This window comes from Scomber japonicus, chromosome 9 (assembly GCF_027409825.1).
Source record: "Scomber japonicus isolate fScoJap1 chromosome 9, fScoJap1.pri, whole genome shotgun sequence".
Taxonomy (NCBI): Eukaryota; Metazoa; Chordata; class Actinopteri; order Scombriformes; family Scombridae; genus Scomber; species Scomber japonicus.
The window spans coordinates 33,683,093-33,710,318 of NC_070586.1; the positions used below are offsets into that span (position 1 = coordinate 33,683,093).

Below are 27,226 nucleotides of genomic sequence, written 5' to 3' on the forward strand. Positions count from 1 at the left end.
CTAACTTTAAAGTTAGTTTCCAGGGAAACACGTTAAGTCTGTTTGCACAATATTCTTGTATAAACCATGAAGTGTGCTCTGCAGTGTTCCCATATTGCCCTCATGGACTGAATCCAAAATCCTTCCAAATATTTTTAAGGCCTCACACAACCTTGTCTCCACCACACATGTCAAGTCTATCAGTGAGCTGTTGATCTCATTATGTCCGCTGGGCCTCTCACATCATCAGAGTAAGAGCTACTGGTTGTGTTGTGTGCTGGATGAGGCGTGTGAGCTTTTGTTGTGCTGGGCTGTAGAGGAGATTTGTAATCTTTGCTTACACATAGAGCAGAGTTTCACTAACTTTCTTACTTAAAAGATAAAAAGATGAATCAAATAATCAAAGAAACAATAGCAGTTTAACAGGTAATGGAAATTGCCCTACACAAATACACTTAAACGTGCAGTGTGTAGAATTTAGTAGCATCTAATGGCAAAGACTTGGTAGAAATGAAATATAATAGTCATTAGTGTATATGCACCTGAAAATAAAAATCGTGTGTTTTTATTAGCTTAGAATGAGCACAGCATATCTACATAGGGAGAGGGTCCTCTTCCATGAGGGCCGCCATGTTGCACCACCATGTTTCTACAGTAGCCCATAACTGACAAATAAAACAGTGACTCTAAAGAGGGTCTTTCATGATTTTTACGAGTTTCATGGCCAACATACAGTAGGTTCTCTTACACAGTTGGATGGGGAGGGTGAGGGTAGGGGTATTAAATTGGTTGCAATCTACAACCTCACTGCTAGATGCCACTAAATCCTACTCATTGGTCCTTTTAATGGTAACACTGGGAAGCATAACTGTGACAATGCAATAAAGACTATAGGAAATGATGAAAAGGAAAATTCACCAAAGCACATGAAATAAGCTACAGTGTATGTACTGTATGTTAAATACAGTATGCAACAAATAACACATGCATAACCTGATAAACCAATATCCTGTAAGATCTAATGGGTATTTTGTATTTGATGTGTGTATAGGTGTACTTTTATAACAAATATCAGTATTAATTATATATGTTTCAAATGCTAAATATCTGGCTTCAGGTTAGACTCCTTACAGCCAGACTTGCAGAGAGTGTTGAGATGATTTGGTTTGTCGGGCACATCACTCCAAGCCTGGCACTCAGCTGTAGCCTGTGACAAGAGCAGGCAAGCCTGTACCTCATGTCATAATGTGGATAAATTCATGTCAGCTTAGTCTACCTGTTACTGAAAACAACTGTCCTTTTCCTGGTTTTCAATTGAAAGTTGGTGTGGATGTTTACAGATTAAATGAGTTCCGTGACACCTGGAGCCTTAAGACCTGAGAAACACCTTTTTAATCTTCTGTGCCTGTCAGTGAAAAAAAATCCCCCCTTTTTGACACACTGTTTCGGTCAAAAGTCAGAAACAGGAAGAGAATAACACCTGCGGAGCTGGTAGGGATTAAAGCTAAGACTTAGGAAATGTTTGTGCAAAGAAAACGGCGTTCCAATTCAATCCCAAAGGTGTTGGGCAGGGTTGAGGTCAGGGCAAGTTCTTCCACACATTTCTTTATGGGGTTGGCTTTCTTTATGGGGGCATTGTCATATTAAAACAGAAAAATACCTTCCTTGAATGATTACTAGTGTGATCATCTTTTTCCCCCAACATCCCCTGACCCAAAGAACATAAAAATATGTCCACAGTAGTCAGCATTTTTGGCAATGTAGAGCTTTACTGACACAACCCAGAATCCCAAAACAACTAACACATTTTAGATAATATGAAACGTGATGTTAAGAATTTAATTTGAAGGATGTGTTTATTCAGCCGCCACTGCTGCACAACCAAGGCATCCTGGCAAAAAGAAAAGATTTTGAACAGATTGTACACCAAGCCTAAGAAATGAAGCAATCAGCCTCTTAGGATTGGTATTACAACTCAATAACACAATCCAAGCTACTCGCTAGCAGCTGCACAATGCTCTGTTGGAAGGCTTCTTTGCACCATATTTGAAGTTCCCTGAATTTCTTGGTGAGAAAAAAAAGGTGGAAAAAAAGCATTCTCTCTCTGAAGCACGTAGGCTATGTTGCGCGCTCAAGGACACACGAGGAGAGTAAAAGTGAGCTGATTTTGGCATTCCTCTCTGGAGATACATGTTTTTCCGTCCACCATCCCAAGAATTTTACGACCTCAATCATGTCGAAACCCCAAGATGACGGTGATTCATTTTGATGTGAATCATCCAACGCTGCTACAGCTGGGGCTGTCAAAGTGACACTGAGTACCGAATGTCAGCGTTGGCTTGATGTCTAACCAAAACATTTCATCAGACACCCTCTAAATTAGAGCCAGTGAACTGAAGTGAACCACCGCAGTCATTTCAGCTTGCTGATACCACCAGATTCACAAAGTAACACAAGTTGAAATGCTTTACGAGGTATGAATATTAACACTTTATAAGTACTGACACAAAACCCTTCAAGGTGTGCAGAGTGATTGTTCCCTGAAGACTGTACCTCTTGTCTGAAGGCCTTCCTGAATCCAGACATTGGAGTCGGGGAGAAAGCTTTGCCGGGAACGCAGCTCACCACCACAGGCAACCCTCCAGCACAGGTCCCGTTGGACTTCACCGATGTCGTCTGGCCCAGTTTACAGCTGGACAAATGGGCTTCGTTGCCAGTGCAGTTGACGGAGTAGTCCCAGTATGTGGGCTTTCTCCTGCGGGCAAACATCCTGGGCAGATGGTGGACAAGGAGAGGAGATTAATTAAGTCTTTGGGGGGGTGACAGGTTAAAGCCCAAACAGAACAGCGTAGGGGTTTCCAAAATGAGACCTATGCCATACAATCACAACTGCTGCTAATCTATATTTTTGTTTAAACAATGTGTCCAAGTGGTGACTTGAAATGATAAAATCACATATTGGCTTCTTTAAGATAAATGATTTAAGTTACGGTTGATGGATGACCTCGTGTTAAAATCTCAGTTAAACCTAAAACGCTACCTGCTCAGCACCAAAGTTAGCCACTAGCTGGTGAACATAGTCGAGCATTTAGCAGTGATATTTTTTCTCCAAATTTGGAAACCAAAATGGGAAATAAAAGGAGAGTAATTTTTTTTCACAAGCATATAATTACATCTGTGCTCATTTCTCTTTTAATCTTATTAAAACATTTTCAGCCACAAATTAGCATTTTACTTCATCAAGGGACTAAATCTGCTGTTCAATTTCTAGATGTAATGTTTGAGAAGCACCAGAAACTCCAGATTATAATTATACACATTAATCAAGATTATTATTAAACTTATCAGAATGCATTACTTTGACACCATAAACCTAGACAAGGGCAAAGACATTACCATATTGTATAATTAATACCAAAATTGAAAGGTTGGTTAAGGGCTGGAGAGTTCACTGTCCCCCAGATGAACTTGCAACAAACTGAGGTCAATGACACTCTTTGGGGCCTGCTGGGACATTAATCTCTTCCTCTCAATTTATTAGCATGCCCATATTATGTATTTAATGAGCCTCATTTGCAGAACGGCGAGTCCTATCTCTGTGTCTCCTGTATGAAGTGCACATTAAAAAACCGGACAAGCAGCATTTGTTTTTCATTTGGGAGCTGGCGGCCTGCAGACTGGAAACCACCCAGAGCTAATGTTCTCAGCCACAGCCAGAGGACTGGCTCTGGTGTCTCCTCAGATGCAATGTGAACACAGCCGGGATGCGTATCAGACTGTTCAAATGGAGCAATGATTTAATTTCTGGTGATCCTGAGGCTGTGAAAGTTGACTTGTTACCAAAATGTGTTAACCTAGCTATAATGATGATTACACACTCATATTAATATTGTGTTTTTAGCATTTTTCTTAACTTGAGTGTCACGCTACACCACTGCCTTTTGACTTGATATTAATGATAATGCACACAGATGTGGGCCTTTTAATGGAGGAGAACTCCACCAATTTCAAATGTCAAAGTCGTTTAGAGTTGGCAACATTTTTTAACACAAAGCATGTGTTGCAAGCTGAGGGTTTGGAGTTTGAAAGACAGGAACATTTATGAAACAGGGAGGTTTTTGCAAGTTCCATTATGAGAAATGAAGGATGCAGCCATTTTAGAGGCTGACAACAGAGATTTAATCATGTTGAAAGGGGGTAAAAGGAATGCTACAGTAGACACCAACATGGGTATGTTTTGATTTGTAGTTCAGCATCAGATTTCAGCCATCGAAGGCACACGTGCATGCAATCAGGCCACATCAGCTTTATCTATATACTCCACAAAGAATGTGTTTACATTCTTTTTACATAGGTTAATCGTGCCTTATCTTGAAAAGGAGATTACTGTAATCACCCCTCATTCACTGTGATAAAGACAAATGATTGCAGTGAGCAGGTTTGCAATGGAGGATGGAGAAACCATGATATTTGGTTTCCAGTAGAAAGTAACATCTGGGCAAAAATCACCCATATGGAATCGGATACTTAAAATATACTATTATGTTTAATGTGTCAAATGCCATTAATCATTAATTGGCCTCAATTTTCCCAACAATCTTTTTACTATTCTCTGTTAATCACATGAAAGATAGGAAGGATAGGTTCATTTTTTTTCAAGTCTACCGATCTATAAAGTCTAAAGTTTTGGTCACTTCAGTTGTTCCCTTTGTCCATGCTGTCTGTAAAGATCCCTTTTGAAGATGTGGTACAAAATAGTGAGCCCTCTCTCTGTAAAAATGAATTCTAGAGTCCAGCTCAAGGTAAAATGAAGCATTAATAGTCAGTCACTATGCTTGCTTCAATGAGACAGTAGCACAAATGGGGGGTGGAGGGGCACCAGAAGGAATTTTATACAACAAAGATACCAACTTTGAAAGATATCACCTTGATTGTATCTACTGCTCACACTGCTAAAGCCTCATATTAACTTTTGTTAACATTTGGAATGCATTTTTATACATTTTAAAGACTGTAGATTTTGCCCCCCACTCCTTATATTGAAAATACTTTTTGAGGGAATCTCTTGGCATACATTCATTAGAGTGTTCATGTGCCCAGAATGTGATATAATACTTTCCTGTTTTGTATCAACCCTAATGAAGCCAGTATCGCTACTCAAGACAAGACTGAGTATCAGTATCGATTCTTTTGGTGCTATCAAAGTTCACTTTATCTACAGCATTGCAAGGGCTTAACTTCACTTCCATGAGATCATTGTAATTCAGATCTGGTGTTCCTGAAATCAATCTGTACGAAGCTAAACTAGAGGCTACACAGAAGCATCAGCACACAGTCTAACTGAGTGTTATGAAAGAGCAGGGGCCGCTCCTGGCTCTCTGTCATCACTGTTTCAAACGGCAGCCTGTAAAAACACATGACACGTAGATGGAAAGTTGAGGAGCTGACGTGCTCCTCTGTGGTTACCTAAAGCAGGATAAACTTCCAGCCTGGCAGACAGTCAATTCAAGGTTAACTCGAGTGCTGGAAGTTTTATGGTACGCAATGATTAACCTGTAGCCGTTCCTGGCTGCAAGCTTCCTCATGTACTGTAAGCAGGATTTAGATCCCTCAGCATTCGCTCACACATTACGACAGCTTTCTGGAATGCACTGATGTTGTATATACTGGAGTCAAGTTTGAGTTTCAATGTATAAGGGTTTGTTATGTTAAGCAAGCAATCTACACATTGGAAGGTTTATAATTCAGTATTATTCCTATGTGTTTGAACCCTTCAACACCTACCCCATTTGGTAGTTTTTTTAATAGTCTGTATTAAATAAAAACTATTTTAAATCTTTAGACACTTGGACTGAGTTTTCAAAGTTTATTACACTGTTGGGCTGCTAGACTGCTCCAAAACAGAATCCAAAACCTGAAATCATATTTTAGTTGTATACTCAGCTGTCAATAGTAACAAGATTATTTTATATATCTCCAAATGTGTTGTTTTTCAGATAAACCAAAAGAATTAAATCTTCCTTTATGGGTTCAGCTACATAAACCATTTAGAAACCCATTAAAATATCCCAAAAATACATTGCTATTGTCTCATTTAAAGATGATATAATATATGATATATAATGATGCATGGTTTTCACAGGAGACAGATGGGCTACTAAATGTTCATATTATGTTATTTTACACAGTACATACCATGATTATAAGCAAATTTAGGTCAGGGCCCTGATGAGCTGACTAAGACGTCTTAAGTTTTCAATGTCAGTTTGAGGTTGGAAAAGTAACCCACCACATAGCTGACATTACTCAATATAGTTGACATGTCAAGCAGATCAGTTTCAGTCAATTGACATGAAGTCATGTACAGGAAATATGGCTGACCAAGTCTGGATTACCAACCGCGCCAACCAAGTAGGCGACTGCCCAATGGCCCTAGACATTCAGAACACCAAGGTACCTAAAAGGTTTCTAATCAATCATTTTGTAATAACAACAGATCAAATGATTATGAGTTCGGTGAAAGGCTTGCTGTATTTCACTGTCAGCAATTCACAGCGAATAATCAGTAATAAACCCACTGTACACTATCTGCCAAGCACCAAACAGCAGAACGATAGAGTTAGTGATTAACTGGTGAACACAGCGGGGTATCGAGCCAATAAATAGACAGACATTTTTTCTCAGGAGTTCATAAAAACCATAACAGAGCTAAAATGAGAGGGAATATTGAAATATTTTTATCGTACTCATCAGCCGGCCAGAAACATAGCTCCGAAAGAATGCCAATATTGTTCCGTGCCTGCTGGCTGCAAATGTTTATTTAACTTGTACTAATGAGCCAATATATCCAACCTGACACTAATTAATACAGAAGTGCCTGAAAACCAAACAAATATAGAGGCCTCACATCAGTCAAAGATTGACGTTCAGTGTAATGAACCCAAACATAATGATAATGATGTTATATTGTTAATGCATAGTGTTTTAATCTGTACATGACCGACTTTGTAATCATATTGTCTTGATTATTTTAACACTTGGAAATTACTATGTTTACCATCCATCTAATATGATGTAAATGCTGACCTGCACTGACTAGATAGCAGCACTGAGCCACAGATTTAACCCCAACACATCATTTGTAAGTGGGTCTGTTGGGGCATAAGATATGACAGTTACATCAAGGTCTACCCTAGATGTTTTAAGACATATGACCTCATTTTGACCCATGTTGTAGTGATGACCGAATGCTTGTAAATGCCAAATCCAGACAATCTGGGTCTATCATGTTCTTCCATTCAAGCGAATTGTTAATATATAATTACCAATGTGTGAGGTGTGGTAAAGAAAATGGGAAAAACAGATCAGAGTTGACCATCTGCCAACTCCCCAGAGTCAGGCCTTACCATTATCCAACAACACTCCCATTCACTCGTGTCCCAGCATCCAGTCTGTGGCCACACTGTTCCAGAGTACCTTATAATACCATGAATTGTGGTAGAAGTTGCCACTAGTGAATCAAACGCTGTGCTCAGGGCCACATATAAAGCAAAGGAATACTCACTTGTAGACTCTGGCATTGTATTTTCTCTCGCCGGGGAAGCCGAACATGCCACAGATGACTCTGCTGTTGAACTGGTTCCACTCCGCATTACAGATCTGCTTCCATTTACCGCCATCCTTGACCTCCACGTAGCCTTCTGTCACCGGGATCCGTTTACGGTACGATGACAGTATGGCTCGAATGCGCACATCCTCAACTTGAATATCAAGGCTCTGTGGAGAAGAAATGGTGAAATGTACACATGGATTCCAAACAACAAACATATGTCTGTTTATCTCCCTGAACTGTAACTTGTCATAGAAACTGTGTACATATGTTTATGTGTAATTTATTTAGAAATTTGAATGATTTTTGGTCAATTTCTGTATAGTTTGAGAAAATATACAGTCCTTTTTCCCATTTCTTGCTAGAAGGACCTCTGTAACTGATAAACATGCTACATATCACATCTGCCTGACTGTGTTTCCTGTGTTACATAATATGCAATCAAACACTTTCAACCCCCAGAACCCTGACTATAAGCACAGCTGCTAAGCTCTGTGTGTACTGCTTGTAAATCTTCTCCAGATTGCTTAAACATTTTTACAGTCAATCACCTTATTAATGCTAAACACCGTGACTGGCTGCCCCTGCACAACTGTTTTTGGCTTTAATAGCTAAAGGCATCAAACGGTTTCCATGGTAATCGAGGAAAAATGCACAAACGCAGCATTGTGAGTACACATGCAGTAGGAGGTAATTAAGTTACCAACAGTTCTTTCCAGACTGCTCAGACTACTGTGAAAGGACACCAGACGTTTTGTGACGTGTCCTTTAGTTTATAGATACAGTTTTCACTTTAATAATACCATAAACGTTCATTATGTTCCTTGTAGGTTGTCAGCTTGTGTTCCATGCTGTAACATTTGCCTACATTATGTTCAGTGACAAATGCTGAGTTACTTAAAGCCAGTGTTTGCAGAATTTTTATGTGGCAATATTTCATTGCTGTCTTCCACCGCGTCTGTATGTAAATAACCACTGAGGGATACCAAAGTCACAAATATTCAAATTCTACACAATGTGGTTTTAAGCAGAAACAATGGTCACCGATGGTCAATTCAGGCTTTCCAAGTACGTGAGGTCCGGACTGTACGCAGTGCAATTGCGCCAACTGCATAAACAGGAATGTCTGTCTCGTGCTGTACTGTATCACTATCTCATTAAACTGTCACACACACCATATTGTTAACTTTTTCTTGTTGTTCTGCAATGGAACTTCTTCTTCATTCAGAGTGAAAGCAGCTTCGAGTAAAACATTCATGGATGTGTGATAAAAGCTGGATGCCGGACCAAAAATGGCACCCATTCAGTCCTTTAAAAATTGCTAAGCTAGCACATATGCTAAAAAAAAGTTTCTAGCTTTGCTTCCATGTTATGTACCCCACTAAATTTGCGTAGTGGTGTTCTCCTGCTATCCCTGCCACAGGTTCCCTCTAGTCGCGCCCTATCAAACATCTATGAAATGCATCTATGAAAACAATATAAGGGGCTGTGGTGGGGGCAGGCGTGTTAAAGTACCGGTGACACAATATATATTACATTGTTAGAGTACTTTTGAAAATGATAATAATGATACGGCTTGCACATTCATGTACCCAACCTTATTGTAAGCTGAAGCTCATTGTTTCAAACTTGAGTGTTTTTGCTTCACTCTCACCACACTCATTATTCTTATTTCCAACAGCCGACAGCTGCTTCTTTTTGCTCTGTTAATCCCATTGCATGCTACCTGCCCAGCACCAAAGACCAGATGGACAAACTTAGTGACACAGAGGAGCATTTGGCAGCTAAACATCCAGATATTTTTCTCAGGACTAAGAGGCGATCAGTTTTTAAGGGAGAGTGAATATCGGACTTACATTTGTGAGATGGCTAGACACACAACTCCTAATGAATGCTAACATCACTGTGTGTCTGCTAGTGTAAATAAACAACTCATGTTGGCTGACATTTTTAACTTTATATGGTGACGATATTTCAGTGTTTAAAACTTATTACACTGCCCCCAAGTGGCTGAAAGGTAAAATCAATGGATGCTACTTTAATGGTATAAAAACTCCACCTTCACTACATTCAAACAGGGTAGGGAGTAACTCCTTAGTTATAATATATTGTGTATAATTACAAATCTACATGTGTTTAGCATTTAGCATTTCAGCTGCTACAGATTCTTATTCAGGAAAACAGTAGTATCTTACATTAAATTACAAGTATGTGCTTCAGCATTAGCATGGGGCCTTTTTTCACTCAGCATGATCTGTACTCCCAGGGCATCCTTCTACACCCAGTGGTGTACATGCTAGAGTGTTACCTAGGACTCTTCTGTAAATACTTATTAATGTGAATATCAGTCTACTGAATGATTGCAAATGGATGATCTTAGTGTCTATTATCTCATTAAGTAGGCTGACCAATTCAATAATTTCCCATCATGGTTTTTGACTTTGATAAACTAATCAATAATAATTGGTTTGTCAATGTAAGCATGAAGGAAAGTACTCTGAGCATCTGGGCAAACCTCAGTCAGCAGTTAGTGTGAGGCTGTCAAAAATCAACTCAGTGCCTTTCCTCTCTCCTTTTTTCAAGGATTAAATAAACATTTTCCTGTTCCATAGACCAAACCCACATTCTTGTGCTACGTGACGGCGTGGGCTGAGGAGAGGGAGCTCTGTCTGGATGAGGGGAAGAATATGTCGGTTTGCTCGACAGATGGGGCTGGTAAAGATTCCTCTCATACACAGCCAAGAAAACCTAGACATCAAATAATGAGAAAGGAGGGCTTGCTAAATTGGCATTTGTCTCGAGGGAAGGGCAGATGCCACCAGAGTGAAAACTACAAATCACCAGCCCTTTCTATCCTGTGCTATTTTCTCCCAGAGATAACCACATTAATCATTCTGGTCAACCAGGTCTGGACTGCAGAGGATGTAAAACTACATAAAGGCTGAAATCATGGAACATGATAATGACTGGAAATATGGCGATGGTGACCTTGTTTGGACTTACTGAATATACAGTACATGAGTCGGTGACAGGCATGCAAAAAATAAGTTAGAGTTGGCAGTAAGGAAATCCAAACTGGCTTAAACATTTAACCAAAGTAGACATTAGAAAAATTACTTGACCCCAAATCTTGGTGAGTTAAACAGCATCCCTGCCAGGCCCCGCTTTTCTCTGCATATATGAAAGCTTATATAAGACTCTAAAAAAACTACAGCTATATTTTGAGTTGGTTTTGAGGTCAGCTCATGAGAGACTCCACTTGTTCTTGGATCACGTGCCAGCCTCCCCTCTATCCCTTTCCCATCTATTTAATTTCTCTTAATTAATTTCCTGTTTAGAGTTCAGATCGTCCTCACGTGTCTGTTTGCAGACATAAAAAAAAGGGTTTTCTAACATGTGTGTCTTGTTTTGCCGCACTCCGGGGAAGGGGGCGCTTTTCCTGAGCTTTCACTTGTCCGAAAGGAAAAGTGGCACAGATGGAAAAGCCATTAATGGGATGACTTGTACAGGAGAGTTGAAGGGGCCCCCGATATATATTGCAACTCAGCCCTTTTTCACAGAGGTATATCCGAGTTCATTCTACATGTTTTCTACTTTAAAAATCCCTTCATTGCTCCAAAACTGAATTACTTTCTTGGTTCTGTTGCTGCTACAGTATGTGTTCAACCTTCTTTACCAGCTAGTCACCAACTGAGCTGTTTTGGGTTCTGGGCAGGTAGCGTACTGTGTGTTATAAGAGCTTCTTTACTCAAAACCCCCTTCCTGTCGTTCTAGATACATTACCAACTAATGTCTCCCTAGGGATTGAATGATGAACTGCTGCTCAATGTAATGTTGTAACTTTTTCTCATTGGGATGTTTTTTTAGACAAGGCCAGATGTGTAGAATCGTTTTTCTTGTCATAGAAAGGCTTTTTCTTTCCTCTTTTGGAGTCTGTCATTACCATTGTCTCATTTCTAGCTTGTGTCCTAGGTTGTATTTTGATATGCTATTTTATTGATCAAGTGACATTATGCTCTTCAATGTACTGTTGACATCATCTACCAATAGTATCATTTGGAGGTAGACATGTAGTCACTTAAGTATGACTCCTAATCTACCTGTTTTTCAATATTGTGATGCTTAAAAAAACTGTGTTGTATCTCTGCTGTATTTTACCATTTTGATATTTATCTAATGTTTCTAAGTCTCATATGTTATTGTCTGATAGGTGACGCATACTATTTGCATTAACCCAAGGTGCTCACCAATTAGTGAGACAGATCTTTCCAGCCCTCTCATTGGATGATTGAGGCAGCTCTTGTGTGTATGAAGTACTGTGATGCTGCTCATGATTTATTCCATTGCACTCCTTTCCTTCCTTTTGACATTCCTTTCTTTAGTTTTTTGGAGATACAATACCAACGAAAGCATTTGGACCGGACCAAAACAATATATTTGCTAGCTGTAACACTAAAATGTGAGCTGAAAGATGTTGAAACACTCCATAGAGCCATGAAGAACTGCAGCAAACTCTGCAGCAGGTTTGTCTCTACATAAAAACACTGATTAGTGCAGCTTTACAGCGGAAACTGACATCAGTAAGTACTAAATAACTACACAGAGGTGCTCAGAAGATGGCAGAAGCCAGTTATTATGAGAACCAGATGAAGATACTTTGCATTGAATGTAATTTACAGGAATTACTCAGAAATGATCCTCAGTATCCAGACTTAGTTTAACCAAAACATGCTGCCGTGACTTATGGCCACAACAGGAAAGCACTGCAGTGAATCAGTGCCAGCACGTCTGGGCACAACAAGACATAAATATTTTTTTTTTTCTCTCGCCTTTCTATTTTTTTTTTTAAACTGCAGCTGTGAATCACAGCAGGAGAGTCATCACAATTTGTTAGGTTCTTACTGATTTTGTTAATAAAGAGTAAAAACTCATAAATGAATGAATCAACCATGTTTTACTGACAAAGCTCCACTGTAATCAACCCCATAAGTCTGTTCCTGTAAATACAAACCACCACTTACAGTAAATCAGACTTTTAATCAAAGCACAACACTATTTGTTCATATTATATATATATAATTACATATGATGGATGATGAAGGTGAAAGTAGCAGTTTTAGGGGACAAATTGCACTAAATGTGTTAAAAACTCATTTAGATGAACTCACTCTTCAAACCTCCACCACAACAACATAATTAACTAAGTCGACCCTCTGTCCCATGGAGTTCTGATGATTAAAGACACGTCTCTAAATGAACACTATACACTACTTCATGGCGTGACTGGCCCTTGTCATGTAATGTAAGAATAGTAATTGGTAAAGGATTAGGGCTGCAACATTAAGACGAGACAACAGAAGAAGTGCTTGAAGCTTGAAACAACAAACTCTTCCGGCTTCTGGTGAAGTTCAGCGTGTTCATTTCTTTACTTGTTTTACTTTTATAATAAAACCAATACAGCTATATACTAAAACTGTGTGTTACATTAGCATACATGGAGAAGAGACACAGTCAGCAAACTGACTTAGTGACTAACTACTGAAGCAAAATGTATCAAAAGTTTCCATATTAAGCTACCGATCATACCAAACCATGTAAAGTACTGTACTGTATTGAATCCACTGATAGTGTGTTTTATTACTTATGACTTCAACTTTTCATTAGTAAGGGGATAATATGTCATTTCTCTTTTAAAAACTCTGTCTTAATACATTTGTCATGGTTATGTTACAGTCTGGCTCTATAATCCTTCGCTGTCATTGTCCACCAGATGCCCTCAGGCTTGTCTCCCTGTGTTGTAAAGACTAGACTCAGAGGGGAGAAGTGTTACCTGTGTAGTTATTTTCATGTATATTTTATTAAGCTATGCCAGTGAATGCACAGTCATTTCTTATGATGTTCTATTATTCACCTTAAGTAAATATACTGAGATTTAATATTGAGATATATGAACTTATAGGTTAAGTTTGTTATTTTCTGTCTTCTTCTTCTTTTTTATGTGTCTTTAATGAAATCCTAATTCCTGGCTGACATATTGATGGTAATAATAAATTATATTAATGGTATTATTTTCAGAAGACAGCAGGATGAGATAGTTAAGTTTGTGTTGGAGGTGTTTTATCTCACAGGTTCCTGTCACTGTTCTCTCTTTCTTCTGCTTTCTGTTTTTTGGTTTTCGGTTTGCTGCTTTTCCCTCATCTGCTCACCCACCCACATGCACTGTATGAGCCTCATTAGTCTTGCTCTGCTCCAACTGTTTCTCTCAGCCTATCAGCTCCTTGCCTGTTCCTTGTCTAATCACCTGTTCCCCATTCCCTCACAAGTTCTGTTTGTATTCCTGGTTTCCAGCTCCGTCTTTGTTGGATCCTTTGTTCTGTTTGTTCTGCTCCGCTCTGTATTCTGTTTTCGACCTGCCAGCTTTGTTTTTGTGCACTCAAGCCTGAAATAAAGACGTCATTCTTCAGCCTTGCTCTACTGGCTGTCTCCTACATTTGAGTCCACCTGCTCAATTCCATATAACAATAATACTTAAATACCCATATTTACACTGAAAGACTTATTGGTCCCAGTCATCATTCATCCTGTTCATACTGGCAGTGAATTCTGAATTGCCTAAATTCCTACTGCAACACTGTAACAGATGGGGAACAAAATTCACAGTATTTGTATTTTCATATTTATATTCATTATTTTCTCAATTTCATATTAGCTAGAAGCCTCAAGCTAACATGAGTTATAGTCCTTTTAGTGTTGCATGAAGTAAAGAAATATCTCTCTTAATCATTTTTTGGAATGGGAAGAGTCCCATTGCCCTTCCTTGCTTCCTCTCTAAGATGGAATGACACCATACAGTACCATTACAAAGAGGCTAGTCTTGATATAGATTACTGCAGTGAATGAACTACTACTGATAGTCAGTGTTGTCTGTTAGCAACACTGACCAAAAGGGCAAACACTAAGAACTGCATGGTCCCATTTGCACTTGCACTCCAATCGTATGTTGATGAATGTTCTTGTAATGATCCTTGTGTTGATGTATGTGTGGAGGGTTGAATGTGTCTAGCTATATATTTATTTTATTTTATTTTTATTTTATTTTATTTATTATTATTTTTTAGTTATTTTATTTTATATATGATGCACTGACTGGAGAGCACTTTTAATTTCGTTGTACCTGGTGACAATGACAATAAAGATCTATATATTCTATATTCAATTGAAATGTTTTCCCATAGACCACCACTGTAAGAGATTGACAGGACAGCATGAACTGCAAACAAAAAGGTCAATTATGACTCTTTCTGTTATTAATATAAATATACACTGAGGTTTCATATTTATAAAACTTTTCTCGAGCCGAGAAAAGTGATTTGAAAATCAGTGACATCATCACAATGTAAAGTCTATGGGCTGAGAGGGGACACAGAAGCAGAATCACACATAGAAGCTGGAAACTTTTTTTATGCCAGCTGAGAAATTCTTATAGGAATCAATGAGTGCTATTTTTGGTCTGGTATCCAGCCCTCATAGTACATCTATGTATTTTAGCTTAGTAGCTAGTTTCTAATTCGCTGTAACAGCTGATATTCGAACAGCAAGATAACTGATCGTACTGGCAACTCATCAGCTGTTGAGACCTCCTCAAACTACATGTCAAATGACAAGCAATGTGGCAGAAATTTGGCTGAATTCTAACATTAGTCAGGAGCTACCAATTCAGGTTAAAATCTGGCAAAAAACATCGACTGACTGGTATGGACGGACTACAAGAGGGACAGAAGGTTTATTATCTTCCAGGTTCACACACAGCTCTCTTACTTTGCTTTGTGGTTGCACTGAGGCTGATCCACAATGTGCTTTAGTTTTTCAGTAAATTTGGTACATAACTCTCACACAGTGGAGGAAAGACTACACTTGCCAGCAATAACAAAGTGCAGTGCTTAGGAACATATGGTTCCAATAGAGATCTTCTACAGCTCTCTCTGCTAGCAGAAAACACCTCGCATTTAGAGGTACATAGCAAGACACTGTATGCTTTTCAGCTGTGAGCATTCAAAATGTTTTCTGAGAGGGTTTGTTTTGCCTGTAGTCAAGTCAAGGTGCATCTTTGTTGTAAACTATTTTTACAAGTCCCTAACTGGACCTCGAGAATTAAAAACATGTCTAATTAATACCCAGTCTTTCATTGGAGCTGGCTGGGACACAAAATGAGGATTATGTGTTTTCAAAGACAGCAATTACAGAATGCAGAGAATGTTGTGTCACAGTGTGCAGTTCCTCCTTTAAAATCCATTAAAAGAGTCTTTGTTAACAGACTGGAAACAGATGTAACACAAAGCTGTGACAAACCCTGAACTGGGGCGTAAATTACAAAGACAATGATTGTATGAAAATGAACTGCTTTGATATGGCATATGAAGCCTTCGTGATATTAAAACATGGAAAATAAAGACATACTTAAGAGTGATTTTAAGGATGCAAGGACCTGACTGCTGATACTGCTTGTCTCATTTTGCATTTTAAAGTAAAGGTCCTAAGCAGAGTAAATCAGAATTATTAAAGCTAATGAGGTTGATAACATGACACAACAGCAAAATACAAAACAGAGTGTTCAGGTTTGATGTACAAATATTCTAAAATAAATCTGTTTTTCACATTGTCTTCTCTATACGGTACCTGCAGGTGTAGCAGGTTAGATAAGCCATCTACATGTCTGCAGACAGAACCCAAACTTAAAGGTGATCGATTATGCTAATTTGTAGCTCTGGGACGCTATATGAGTAGCTTTGCATGATTCTAGGGCTGGAGGATTAATCAAATTTTACTTTCAATTATGATTTTGGCTTCTGATGATTATGAAAACAAGATAATTAAGATTATTGTGCCGCATTCCATTTTGCAATGATGCTCTGGTTTTGTCTTTTGGTACATATCGAGTGCATTGTGCGTCGGAGCAGCTGGACAGTGCAGTGAGATGGACAGTGCGAACGAGCAGTCCATACTATTATGTTTTATTTTCATTTGTTTTTCAGGTGAATAAAACTTTAAGGTAATCTACTGTTAAAAATACAAGTTTTTAAAAAAGTTTGATAAAGGCATAATGTTTCCAAAGTTAATGAGTAACCATGTTAAATAATTGTGTTCTTAATTTTTATAATGAATGGACCTTGAGTTGGGATTGTTGTGTCAAACTCATGTTAAGAAGGTCATGAACTTTGATTCTTACATTTTTAAGCAAACATGAAAGAAACCTGGCAAAGGCTGAATTTGATGCTTACTTTTAAACATGATTTAAACTGAACATCTGAACATGTATCAAAGTCTGACCTCGGCTCAATTAGTACAAGTACAACAGATAACAGCTGTTACACACTGTGACAGAGAGGGGGAAACAAAGACAGCTGTGGAGAAGAACCACAAAGAAAACTAGCAGACAGAAAGAACAAGAGGTTTCTGGCCTCTTCAACAATAGTCTATTCAATGTAACAAATCTGTTTTGCACATGACAAAAAAAACCCACCATAAAACTAATCAAAGGCCTAACATCCTCAGACACTGATGCATGTTTATCAGCTTGACTCCAGTCACGGCTCAGCGTGACTACACTCAAAACAATGGAAAAATGCCATAATGCTAGCGGAGTGGAGCAGTAAACTTGTGCGTTTTGCATGGAGCAAGTGACCATATAAAGACATCCGTCACAAGCTGATGTCAGCTTGGGCTGAAAGTTAAAAAAACAGTTGGAAACTGAGTGTTCAAAGCTGTATGAAGATGATGCTTTTTGCTCACAGGGATTTCTTCTACATACGTCAGCCCATTGTACTTGTGTTTTTTAACACTTTGACCACATTTTAATATGACCATCTGACATTATATATGTGACTGAAACTAAGAAAAAGCATAAGAGGCCCCCTTTAAAAGCTTTGTGCACACATAGGTACTAAAAAACAGGGTACTGTGTCACTGTGGTTTTATTTGTCTTTTAGTAGTAATGCCAGCATTTTCAAACACAGATATTTGTAATCTGAGTCATATGCATTGTTTGACAAGTAGATTAGATAACATTTATACTTATCCACTGATATAAAATTTCAACAGCAAACGGGAACATTTGAGACTGGGTTCAATGCGGTCTCAAATTTTCACAGACATTTGCAAATATTTTTGATTTAAAAAATCTAAACTCAAGGTCTACCTACTACTTTAGGCCCCAAACATGCTCCATGCAAGTACAAGTACACAAGTAAAACTAATCATAGGCCTCAGTTCCATTGACACTTGTCAGTAGTTTGGATTCTTTCTGTCTGAACACAATAAAAACACCTAGAAATCCACTTTTCTTTGTTGTAACATAAGTTCATAACTTCTGTGTAAGTAAACTCCCCCACAAGATATCCTCTACTCACACTGATGTTAGAAGGAGTGGTTAATTTTAGGAAGAGAATCTCCAGAGGCTAAACATCCGCCTGCGTTGCACTGTGGGAATGTGATGCCTCGGGGTGAAAACTTTTACATAGCTGCAGAAACATCTATAAGCCATGTGAAAAAAAAGATTGTCACACAAACAGCTGCCATGCATTAATCCAATTTCATAGTGCAAATGAGATGAAGGGCTGACAAGACAATTTATGCCAACCTAGCACAGCGTGGTTGGTGGTTTACAGGGAGGAAAGTGGAAGATTTGACCTTAAGGCCTCAGAGGGGAAAAAATGACATAAGAGAGGAAAATGGGAATTGTAAAGTCTGCTTGGGGTGACTTCATGGAAGCTTGTAATCTACTTATGAGAGCAAAAGTGGGAGAGAAAGAGAGAAAGGAAGGGAAAATAAAAGATGCAGGAAAAGAAGGGAAAGAAATAAAGATTATAATGTGAATAGAAGGGACTGTTAATACCCACATTCAGATTTCATTGCTACCTGTTCTAACATGACACCCACAGGTGATTAGTCAGAACAAGAGAGCAGACTAACAGGTAAACTGAGCAATAGATGTTTAGAATCAGCAAGATCTTTTTCCACTACCCAAACTATTCATAATGAGGTCTTGAGTTTTTCTTTGTACTTATGGAGAAAAAAACAGAGAGTAACAGTATGTAAGACTAAAGTATAGTTTTATTCACCAAAACCCCTCTTTTTCTGTTTTATTTTGATTGACGTTCAAATGGAGCATAATAAGGTTGCAAATTAGCACATTAACACTTTGACAATTAAATCCACATTTATGTATCTTTAGACAAGTGGAGGCAGTGCGACACAACATTAGCATGTTATGACCATATAAAGTTGGCTATGTGCCTACATGGCTACGTTATGCAAACAAATATTTAGCTAGCAGACGCAACATTAGCATTGCTTTGGAGTCCAGCAACTTCACTAACACAAGTCCAATATTCAATACTCATTCTCTTTTTAGGTCTGGTACTGGGCAGGTAGTGCATAGTGTATGAGGGCTTTGACTAAATATGATAAAATTGTAAAAAACAGCATGTAAGATTTTATTCATCACTCTTTGCTGTCTTACTTTTAATTGACGCTCAGTTGTAGCATGATAAGGTTAATATATTTAACTGCAAATCTAAATGACTTAAAATTAAACCTACATTAATGGACTTCTGGACAACTGGAGGCAATGCGACACAACATTTGCTTGTTATGACCAAGTTGACATGGCTACCTTAAGCTGTTAGCAAACAATTGTATATTTAGCTAGCAGGCACAACATTAGCATTCATTTGGACATGTTTCCATCCAACTTCCGTAATTCACTCTCTTTTTTTAGCTGTGTTTCAGTGGTAATATCTGGTTTGGTACTGGGCAGGTAACTCATAGTGGGTTTTTCAGAGCTTTGGGTATTGACACGAATGGCGCTTTTCCACTATACAGTTCTAGCACTACTCGGCTCCACTCGACTCGACTCTACTCAGTTTGGTACCAGGTACATCGTTTTCCATTACTTCTTAGTACATCCTCAACATGGGCAGGATCGTCATAGTATGTCTGCAACCACACACAGGAACGTCTGCACTTCATTGAAGGACCACAGTGTAGTTTTGCGTATAGGAGCCATGTTAACTCGCGTTAAACCCGCTGTAACTAACATGCATGAAACCTGTGGTAACTATTTATAACTGTATTTAAAAATGGAGGGTTTTGATTCTTGTGTGGGACGTCATGCTCATGACTCTTCCAGTGACTACACTCTCTGACCAATCAGTGGCCTGCAGTCTGTTGACGTCACATTTTAATATCGGCTCACTTGGAACCTCGCCAGAGCAGGTACTAAAAAGTACCAAATACCAGGTACTAATGGAAAAGCAAAAAAAAACAGGGTAGAGTCAAGTCGAGTCGAGCCGGGTAATGCTAGAACTGTATAATGGAAAAGCCCCATAAGGTGTGGAACAAAACTACTAGTTGAAAGGCACCAAACACCCTGTAGAGGTGAGGGAAACTGCAGAGTTGGAGATAGCTTTCATGTGGTTTCATCATATGAACAACTTTCCAAATGACAAAAATGATTACTATAAAAGGATATATTGGTGAAGCTTTAATGTTTTTTATACCAAATAATAGCTTCACATTTCTATGAGTACACAGTAATAGCTGAGGATGACACATGTGAGCACACAGTACCAACAATTTTAGATGCCTCTAATAATTATTTTAATTGTCGCGTGATCTGCAGATTATTTTCTTGATTGTAGGGGTGATGTCATGAAATTGCTTGCTTTTGTCCGACTAAACACTTCATAACCTAAAGATATAAAGCAGACCACACTTGAGAAAATATTTTAAGAGTCCAACATTATAAACCACTTTCCCCATTTTCTTTTCCGTCTCAAAAGCTTTTGATTACTTATAATTGAGGACACTTGCAGCAAAAATGGCCACGATGATTACAATTCTCAGCCCTAATTACATCTCTCCAGTGTTGCTACACTGATGACAGACATCTCCACAATGCCCCCTTTGTGTAGTCAGTCTCCACACATCAGTTGACATTTTCCCCATTAAGAGAAGAATTCCTCTTATTGTCATTGCACAGAGAAAAACACACCGAGAAAGTCAAACAACTATGAATATTCCTGCTGCTTCTGTCCTGCCCAAAATGTAGACTGGAATAAATCAGGGTGAGAAATCTGACTGAAACACTGTTTACATCATTTTGGATAAATGGGTCAGCCTGTTGGTGCAGTGTGGAAATGGGCACTGCCAAACATCACATTTCATAAACCCTGGAATTTCTTAATGTTGAAATTGGTTTAAAAATGGAATGCCTGCGCGTGATCGCAGGTCAGACCTCAGAAAATTCTCTGCTGCCACTTTCTGCATCAACTGAAACACTGAGACCAGGCAGCAGACAGAAAGTGCGACAGAAATATAAATACACACTGGTGGGATGACATGGTAAATAACCCAATGATGCAGAACTGAACACTGGGTGTCAACCTGTGTTGTTTACTGTCTGTTTGACTGTGACACAATGCTAAATATACAACCACTGGAATCCATTCAGTAAACTCTGACGACCACAAACTCTAGAGCTCACGTGGAACACTTGTTAGGTCAAAAAACTGGGAACACTCAAGATGTAACCTCTTTTATTTCATCAATGTGACAGGACAAAGCACTCCCAGAGAAGGAATCTGAGCACACATGTTAAAGGTCAGCAACACGTGCATGCAAGGGTTCATGTTTCGCCTCCCTCTTAGCTCACTCTAGGGGTATTTCCTTTATGGTTGACCAGCTGGCTATTGTGCTGAGCTTACAACCACCTGAGAAGACAGCGCTGCCTCCACATGCAAGCTCCTTATCCCTCCTAGAGCCTACTAATCATTCTGTACCACAAAACCCCCAGCGACATGTCGTCATGGCTGCCATTACACACCAGAATATGCCTGGGTGAGTCACCAGATTACCACTTCCAGATGATAAGGCTGAGCCCGACTGTGTGGCAGCAGGGCCTGGCTGTGTTTTATACACTGGGAGCCCACAGGACCCCCTTCTTTAGTGAATGGAAAAGCTGAGTGGGATTTTCAGCCACTATCCCGGCTTGACTCCAGACGTCTAGACCTCTCCAGAGAATCATAATCTTTACCTTTTGTCTCTGTAAAACCTCTGCAGAGGAAGTCTGCTAGAGGCATCTGTTCCCACAATGCAGATTTAAAGCAGATTGTAGATTCAAACTTTAACAAACTCTACAGTCAGGAGGAATTCATCCGACAAGCTCGGCGACTCTGCGGATAGTTTTTCAATTCGAGCCAACCATAACAACCCCCCTAAACCCCACGCCGGTTGCTTTTGGAAAAGAAAAAAGCTCTGCTGGCCTGTCCACACATGTTTTGAGGGCATTTTGGAAAAAAAATACTATATTAGTTTTTAAACACTTCACAGAGGCAGAGGAGTGGGTCACGACAAGAGGCAGAGGCAGAGATTCAGCTCTGGTCTGCGGTTCGCTCATAACATTGGAATGTGGCTTCATGGGGCCTGCACAGTGAGCAGAAAGATAACATTCTGCTTTAGGTGGCAATTAGCTGCAAGCTTATTGGCCAGCCTGGAGAACCACGCTCAGCAGGGCCTTTAAACGTCCAGCCAGATGACTCTGACAGTTATGAGCGCAACACCTAACAATTACCCGTTTAACTTCACTCTCACTGACACACTCGCACTGCAGGCTATTTAAAAAAAGGACTGTTGTTAAAACAAAGAGTGAGGGGTTGGGTTATTGACTTTTAAGTGTGCAGAACTGTTTCCAGCCAGGAAAGATTTATCATTTTAAAAGGACACTCCACTGATCTTTTTACGCCTCAGAATTAGTTCAGTCATCATGAGGAGCTCGTGAAAACATCTGTGCAGTATGTTTTCTGCAGCTCTGGTGGACATTTATCAAGTATGAGAATTTAATCCAGATTATGTCATCAGGGTTATCACAATTTAAGCTTGGAGACGTCACATTTTGAATGGATTTCCTGTGTTACAAACAAAAAAGATAACCATTTGACATCTACAAGGCTGGGATGGTTAAAGGAAGACAGGCTATTAAACTGCATTAAAGGAGGTGTAGGTGCAGTGTTTTTTAAGATTAACTTATACTAAAAATGACTAAAGGCACTAAAAGTCATATTTTAGCATCTGTTGCTTCTATTTTTGTCCTATTTTCCATCTTTTTTCCATCCCCCAAATTCAAGGAAAGTGTAAGACTATATTGAGATCCACTTTAACTATCAACTAATGACCTCACTAAATTTACTGATTAATGCAAAACCTTTGCATGGGTTGAGATTTGAATCATGAATAATCATTAAATAATTATTTTTAAAAAGTGAATAATATGCTTATTTGAGTCACTTTGTCACTTTTGCTAGGTCGGACCAGGTAACATTCTGTAACACTTTGAAGTCTGAATCAGTATCGTTATGTAAAAAGTCTGCAACAAGACAAGGTTCGGTATACAGGTATAGATCTTATGACCACTGTTGTGTTATCTCTTATGCACAAATAACATAAAATCAGTTTAATAGACTTTGAAACATTGTGATGATGATCTAAGAACCTTCTAATCTAGTTGGTAGACGTGGTAGATGGTTGTGTTGATGTTGCATTGTGCTCATGCTTTACCTCCACATGGTTGGGCAGGGTGTTGACAAATTTAAATCCCGGGATCCTTTTGTCGCTGCACACCACGCCTACGTCTTCACTGTGTTTGCAGTCCGAAACACCGATCCCGTTGGAGGGACACAGCGCCAGGGTCTTCTCTTTGCCAGTGCAGTGCAGATTGTCGAACCAGATGGGTCCTGACGAAACAAAAGAGAGGTTCATCGTTGCTTCCGTGGGGAGAGATTTTCCCCTTCAGTCGTGGAAACAACAGAGGAAAAATAGATTTCTCCTCAAGGCTAAGATAGTTTCTCCAAAAGTTGTGGAACATTTATCATGAAGCAGTTTCCGATTAGTAATGGTACAAATAAGTCATGGAAGATCCAGGATCAGGGTTAAATCAATATACTGTGTGTTTTTATTTCTATTGTGCAGAACACGATGATGTTTGTTTGAGTACATATTTATTACACAGATTTATGAATGGAAAAGTGTTTAATATATCTGTATGGAGGGTGCTTTACTTTACTCAAGTATCTGAGAAGCAGCCATCATATTCCCTCAGTAGTGGACCCTCCATCCACCTACCTTCTCCTTTCCCATACTTGGACGATGGTGACCATGAGACAGCCTCCAGGTAACCCAGCTCCCGGCACACCACCTGAGCGGCGTGGATAGTGAAGTCATCATCACAGACAGTTCCCCACTCATTGTTGTAGAAGACCTCCACGCGGCCCTCGTTGTGTTTCCTCTTATCTCCCGCCAACCGGAGCTGAATCCTGGGCGTGTCTGGTGCCAGCTGTGGGGGGGTGTATTGTTCCTGGACCGGCTCCGGGTAGCCCGGAGGGTAGCCGAGGTGTTCATACTGGCCAAGGACTAGCTGTAACAGCATTAATAGACTGAGTGTGCAGCAGGGCAGGTACTGTGTGGCCATCATTTTGGTCACAACTGATGAGGAGACAAAGAGAAGAGCACTCTTTAACATTCCATGGCAACATTTAGATCGTATTTCATAATGATGTTTGCTGTTTGTTTAGAGGAATCAGAGAAACAGGATGGTGTTTCAAAGTTAAAGGGGCACTCCACTGATTTTACCAACCCCATAATTAAACAACGGTATACGTCTAAAAATCAGCCAGCAAAAAACAACCTATGGCTACCTTTACGCCATCTAGTGGCCATTGTAATGCACTCCAGAATGACTCATAGGAACATAATATGCCTCTTTCCAAAACCATAACAAATCACAATCACAAAATAATTATGTTTTAATAGTGCGACAATGCTGTGGTTAAGGTCTGGTTATGTTCAGGCACAAAACCCACTTGTTTAGGGTTAGAGAAAGATCATGGTTTGGGTTAAAATGATCACTTGAAACGTGGCTTATACTTTCTTAAAGTTACACAACTGTCATCCTCACAGCAGCAGTAAACATCACAACGGAAAATTTGGCATTAAGGTTCATTATGCTAAATGTAAGATCCAGTGCTTTTTGGAGATTGACCCATCATTTTGGAATAAAAGTCAAGTGTCTCTGATGCTTGGGTTTTGAACATACTTTTGAAAAATATGGGGTGGGGGGTTGGAGAGTGGGAGCTATGCTTCTGTAAAAACACTGCCAAAAAATGATCAAGGTCATGTCCATGTATCATATAATAAGTCTATATATAGACATGATGATGTTGATAATTACATTATTGTATGATAAGTCTCAGCTCTACAGAGCAGTTTAGGGTCTTTCAGTTGCAAAGACTGGTTGAGTCACTCCAGCTCTCATCAGCCTCATTTCAAACAGCAGCAGGCAGCTTCTATAACAAATCTCTGACAACCCCACCGAGCAGGTCAAGAGAGGCAGAGGCCAAAAGTTGAAGAGTGTTAACATTAGACTTACACAACTCCAAATAAATGCTAAAACATTCCCACGACTTAGGGCTTCCTTCACTGCCCACAAACAAAAAACAAAATGTACTATACAGCTTTCTTGCTTTTGATACGTTTTCAACAAAATGCACATCATACTTGTGGAGATGTAAGAAGCATTACTTTCTCACAGGACTTTAAAACCACAAATGGAAAAGATTTCACAACAGGCTATGGGTTTAATCATCATTGCAATCGTTGTTTTGGATTTTTGTAAAGAGATGATCACAGAATACTTTTGTCTGACTGAAATTCACATCATGAGCCCAAGAAATAATGGGGCCCCCCCACAGAGGAACAGATATTTGGCCACGCCACTGCTTCTATCTACCTTCTGAAAGGGAAATAATAAATCACAACCACCCGTCAAACAATGATATAACCAAGAGTTCATGCTGGATGGAACACACCTCAAAAATGTGCACGGGTGAAATCACTCACTTATTCATCACCAGCTGTTTCCTTGCAGACCAATCAAAAGTTTAAAAGCTCAAGATCTTCTGCTTTTGTGTAAAAAAAATCTGGGGGGGGGGGGGTGGACGGATGATGTTCCAACTACAGGGTTTCTACTTTCCTCATTGTAACGTGGCAGTGGTTACACAAGCTAGAAACAACACGCGCATTACAGAATGAACAGATGGAATGAAGTTTGCAGCCTCTGGGTCTGCTCGGTGTGTCAGTCCAAACAGTGATGTTGTCATTAGGAAGACATTGTCAGCATGTACATAAAGACAAAAGGTTCAGCTGAGGTGATACATACAGAACTGACATTTGTTTCCATAGAAAACTAATTGAATAACTTTTTGAGCAGAAAAACTCATATTAAGAGAATGACCAACCAATAGGCAACATCTAATCAAATAGAGCAAAGTAGCCAGGATGTTCTGAGTGAACTTCACACTGAAACCTGAAACCTGTGATGCCTCAGACACACTCAGATGTTTCTGAACAAAAGAGATCATGCTCATGAGAAAATTTAAAAATGTAAACCAAAGCATACAGCAGAATAAAAAACAACAACTCCATTCTCTTACTGTCAGTGCTGCTATAATAAAGGTTGCATATAAGAAATGTTGGAAGGTCTTTTGGTACCCTATATCCTATATATACATGCTGCTTTCACCTTAGTGGAAGTCTGACACACCAGTCCCACCTGCTGCTGGAGGGCATCTATGCACTGGTTGAAAAGGTCAAAATGTCAGTTTATAAGAATGTCAACTGCTCTTCTCGCGGCCCTCTTCTAAAAGCACTGGAATAAAAGCTCCACTATGAGAGTAAGGGTTGAGGAAAAGGTTCAGATTTCACGGAACCAAAACAAGTCCACATCTACTGGCTTCCATTATTAAATCAGACATGGATCTCTCTTGAACTCGCTCTTTATTTTGAACAATTTCAAGATGGTTTCTCCCCCTGAATGATCCAATTTCATTAATAAAATGTCAGAAAATACTGAAAACAATTTCCAAGAGTCCATGGTAACATCTGGAAATTGATTGTTTTGTTCAACTAACAGTTTAAAATCCAAATATATTCCATTTATATTGGGCTTAAAAGGAGAAAAGCAGCATATCCCCTTCATATAAAAGCTGGAACCTGCAAATAATGACATGTTTGCTTAATAAATGACTAAAACAGGGCCTAATTGATTATTACAAAACCTTTGACAATTAATCTTCTGATAATCAAAAGCAGACAAAGACAAAGCTGTGTAAATGCTGTAAAACCTGAAGAAGAGACAGTTTATATAATTCTGATTAATAAGTCATTACTGTGCATATTTAATAACTTACATGTCTTAATCCTTTCACTGATAATACAAAGATCAATGCAAAACTTGAAAAACCAGCCACTGAAGATCAAAACTTAAGACAATGAAAACCCTGCAACAGTTACATCACAACTTCAAAATCATCACAGCTGACCACATAGACATATGAAGTATCTATAATAAAGGCTACAGCTTCAATATAAACTTTCTTGAGATGACTTTCACATATTTTCCATACTCTAGATGAACTTACTTTAGTTGAGAGGACTGTGGAACTCCTGCAGGCTGCAGTAACGGGCAGAATGCAGCTCAGTGCGTGCAGACCAAAACCCAAAGTCAGCTGCTTCTCCTCCGTCTCCCCC

The 27,226-nt window shown here is 39.2% G+C and overlaps 1 protein-coding gene across 1 annotated transcript in view; it reads right to left on the bottom strand.

Annotated features, from left to right (window-relative positions):
* The window catches only part of loxl2b (lysyl oxidase-like 2b), a 44,930-nt gene extending 17,720 nt beyond the window's left edge, over positions 1 to 27,210 (bottom strand). The window contains exons 1-5 of the mRNA XM_053325663.1: positions 27,118 to 27,210; positions 23,765 to 24,124; positions 23,201 to 23,376; positions 7,544 to 7,755; positions 2,533 to 2,749 (exon numbers count right to left, since the gene is read on the bottom strand). Of these exons, the coding sequence (XP_053181638.1) occupies positions 2,533 to 2,749; positions 7,544 to 7,755; positions 23,201 to 23,376; positions 23,765 to 24,113 (954 nt within the window). The 5' untranslated portion in view covers positions 24,114 to 24,124; positions 27,118 to 27,210. The remainder of the gene's footprint in view (positions 1 to 2,532; positions 2,750 to 7,543; positions 7,756 to 23,200; positions 23,377 to 23,764; positions 24,125 to 27,117) is intronic.
* Between the last annotated feature and the right edge of the window lie 16 nt (positions 27,211 to 27,226).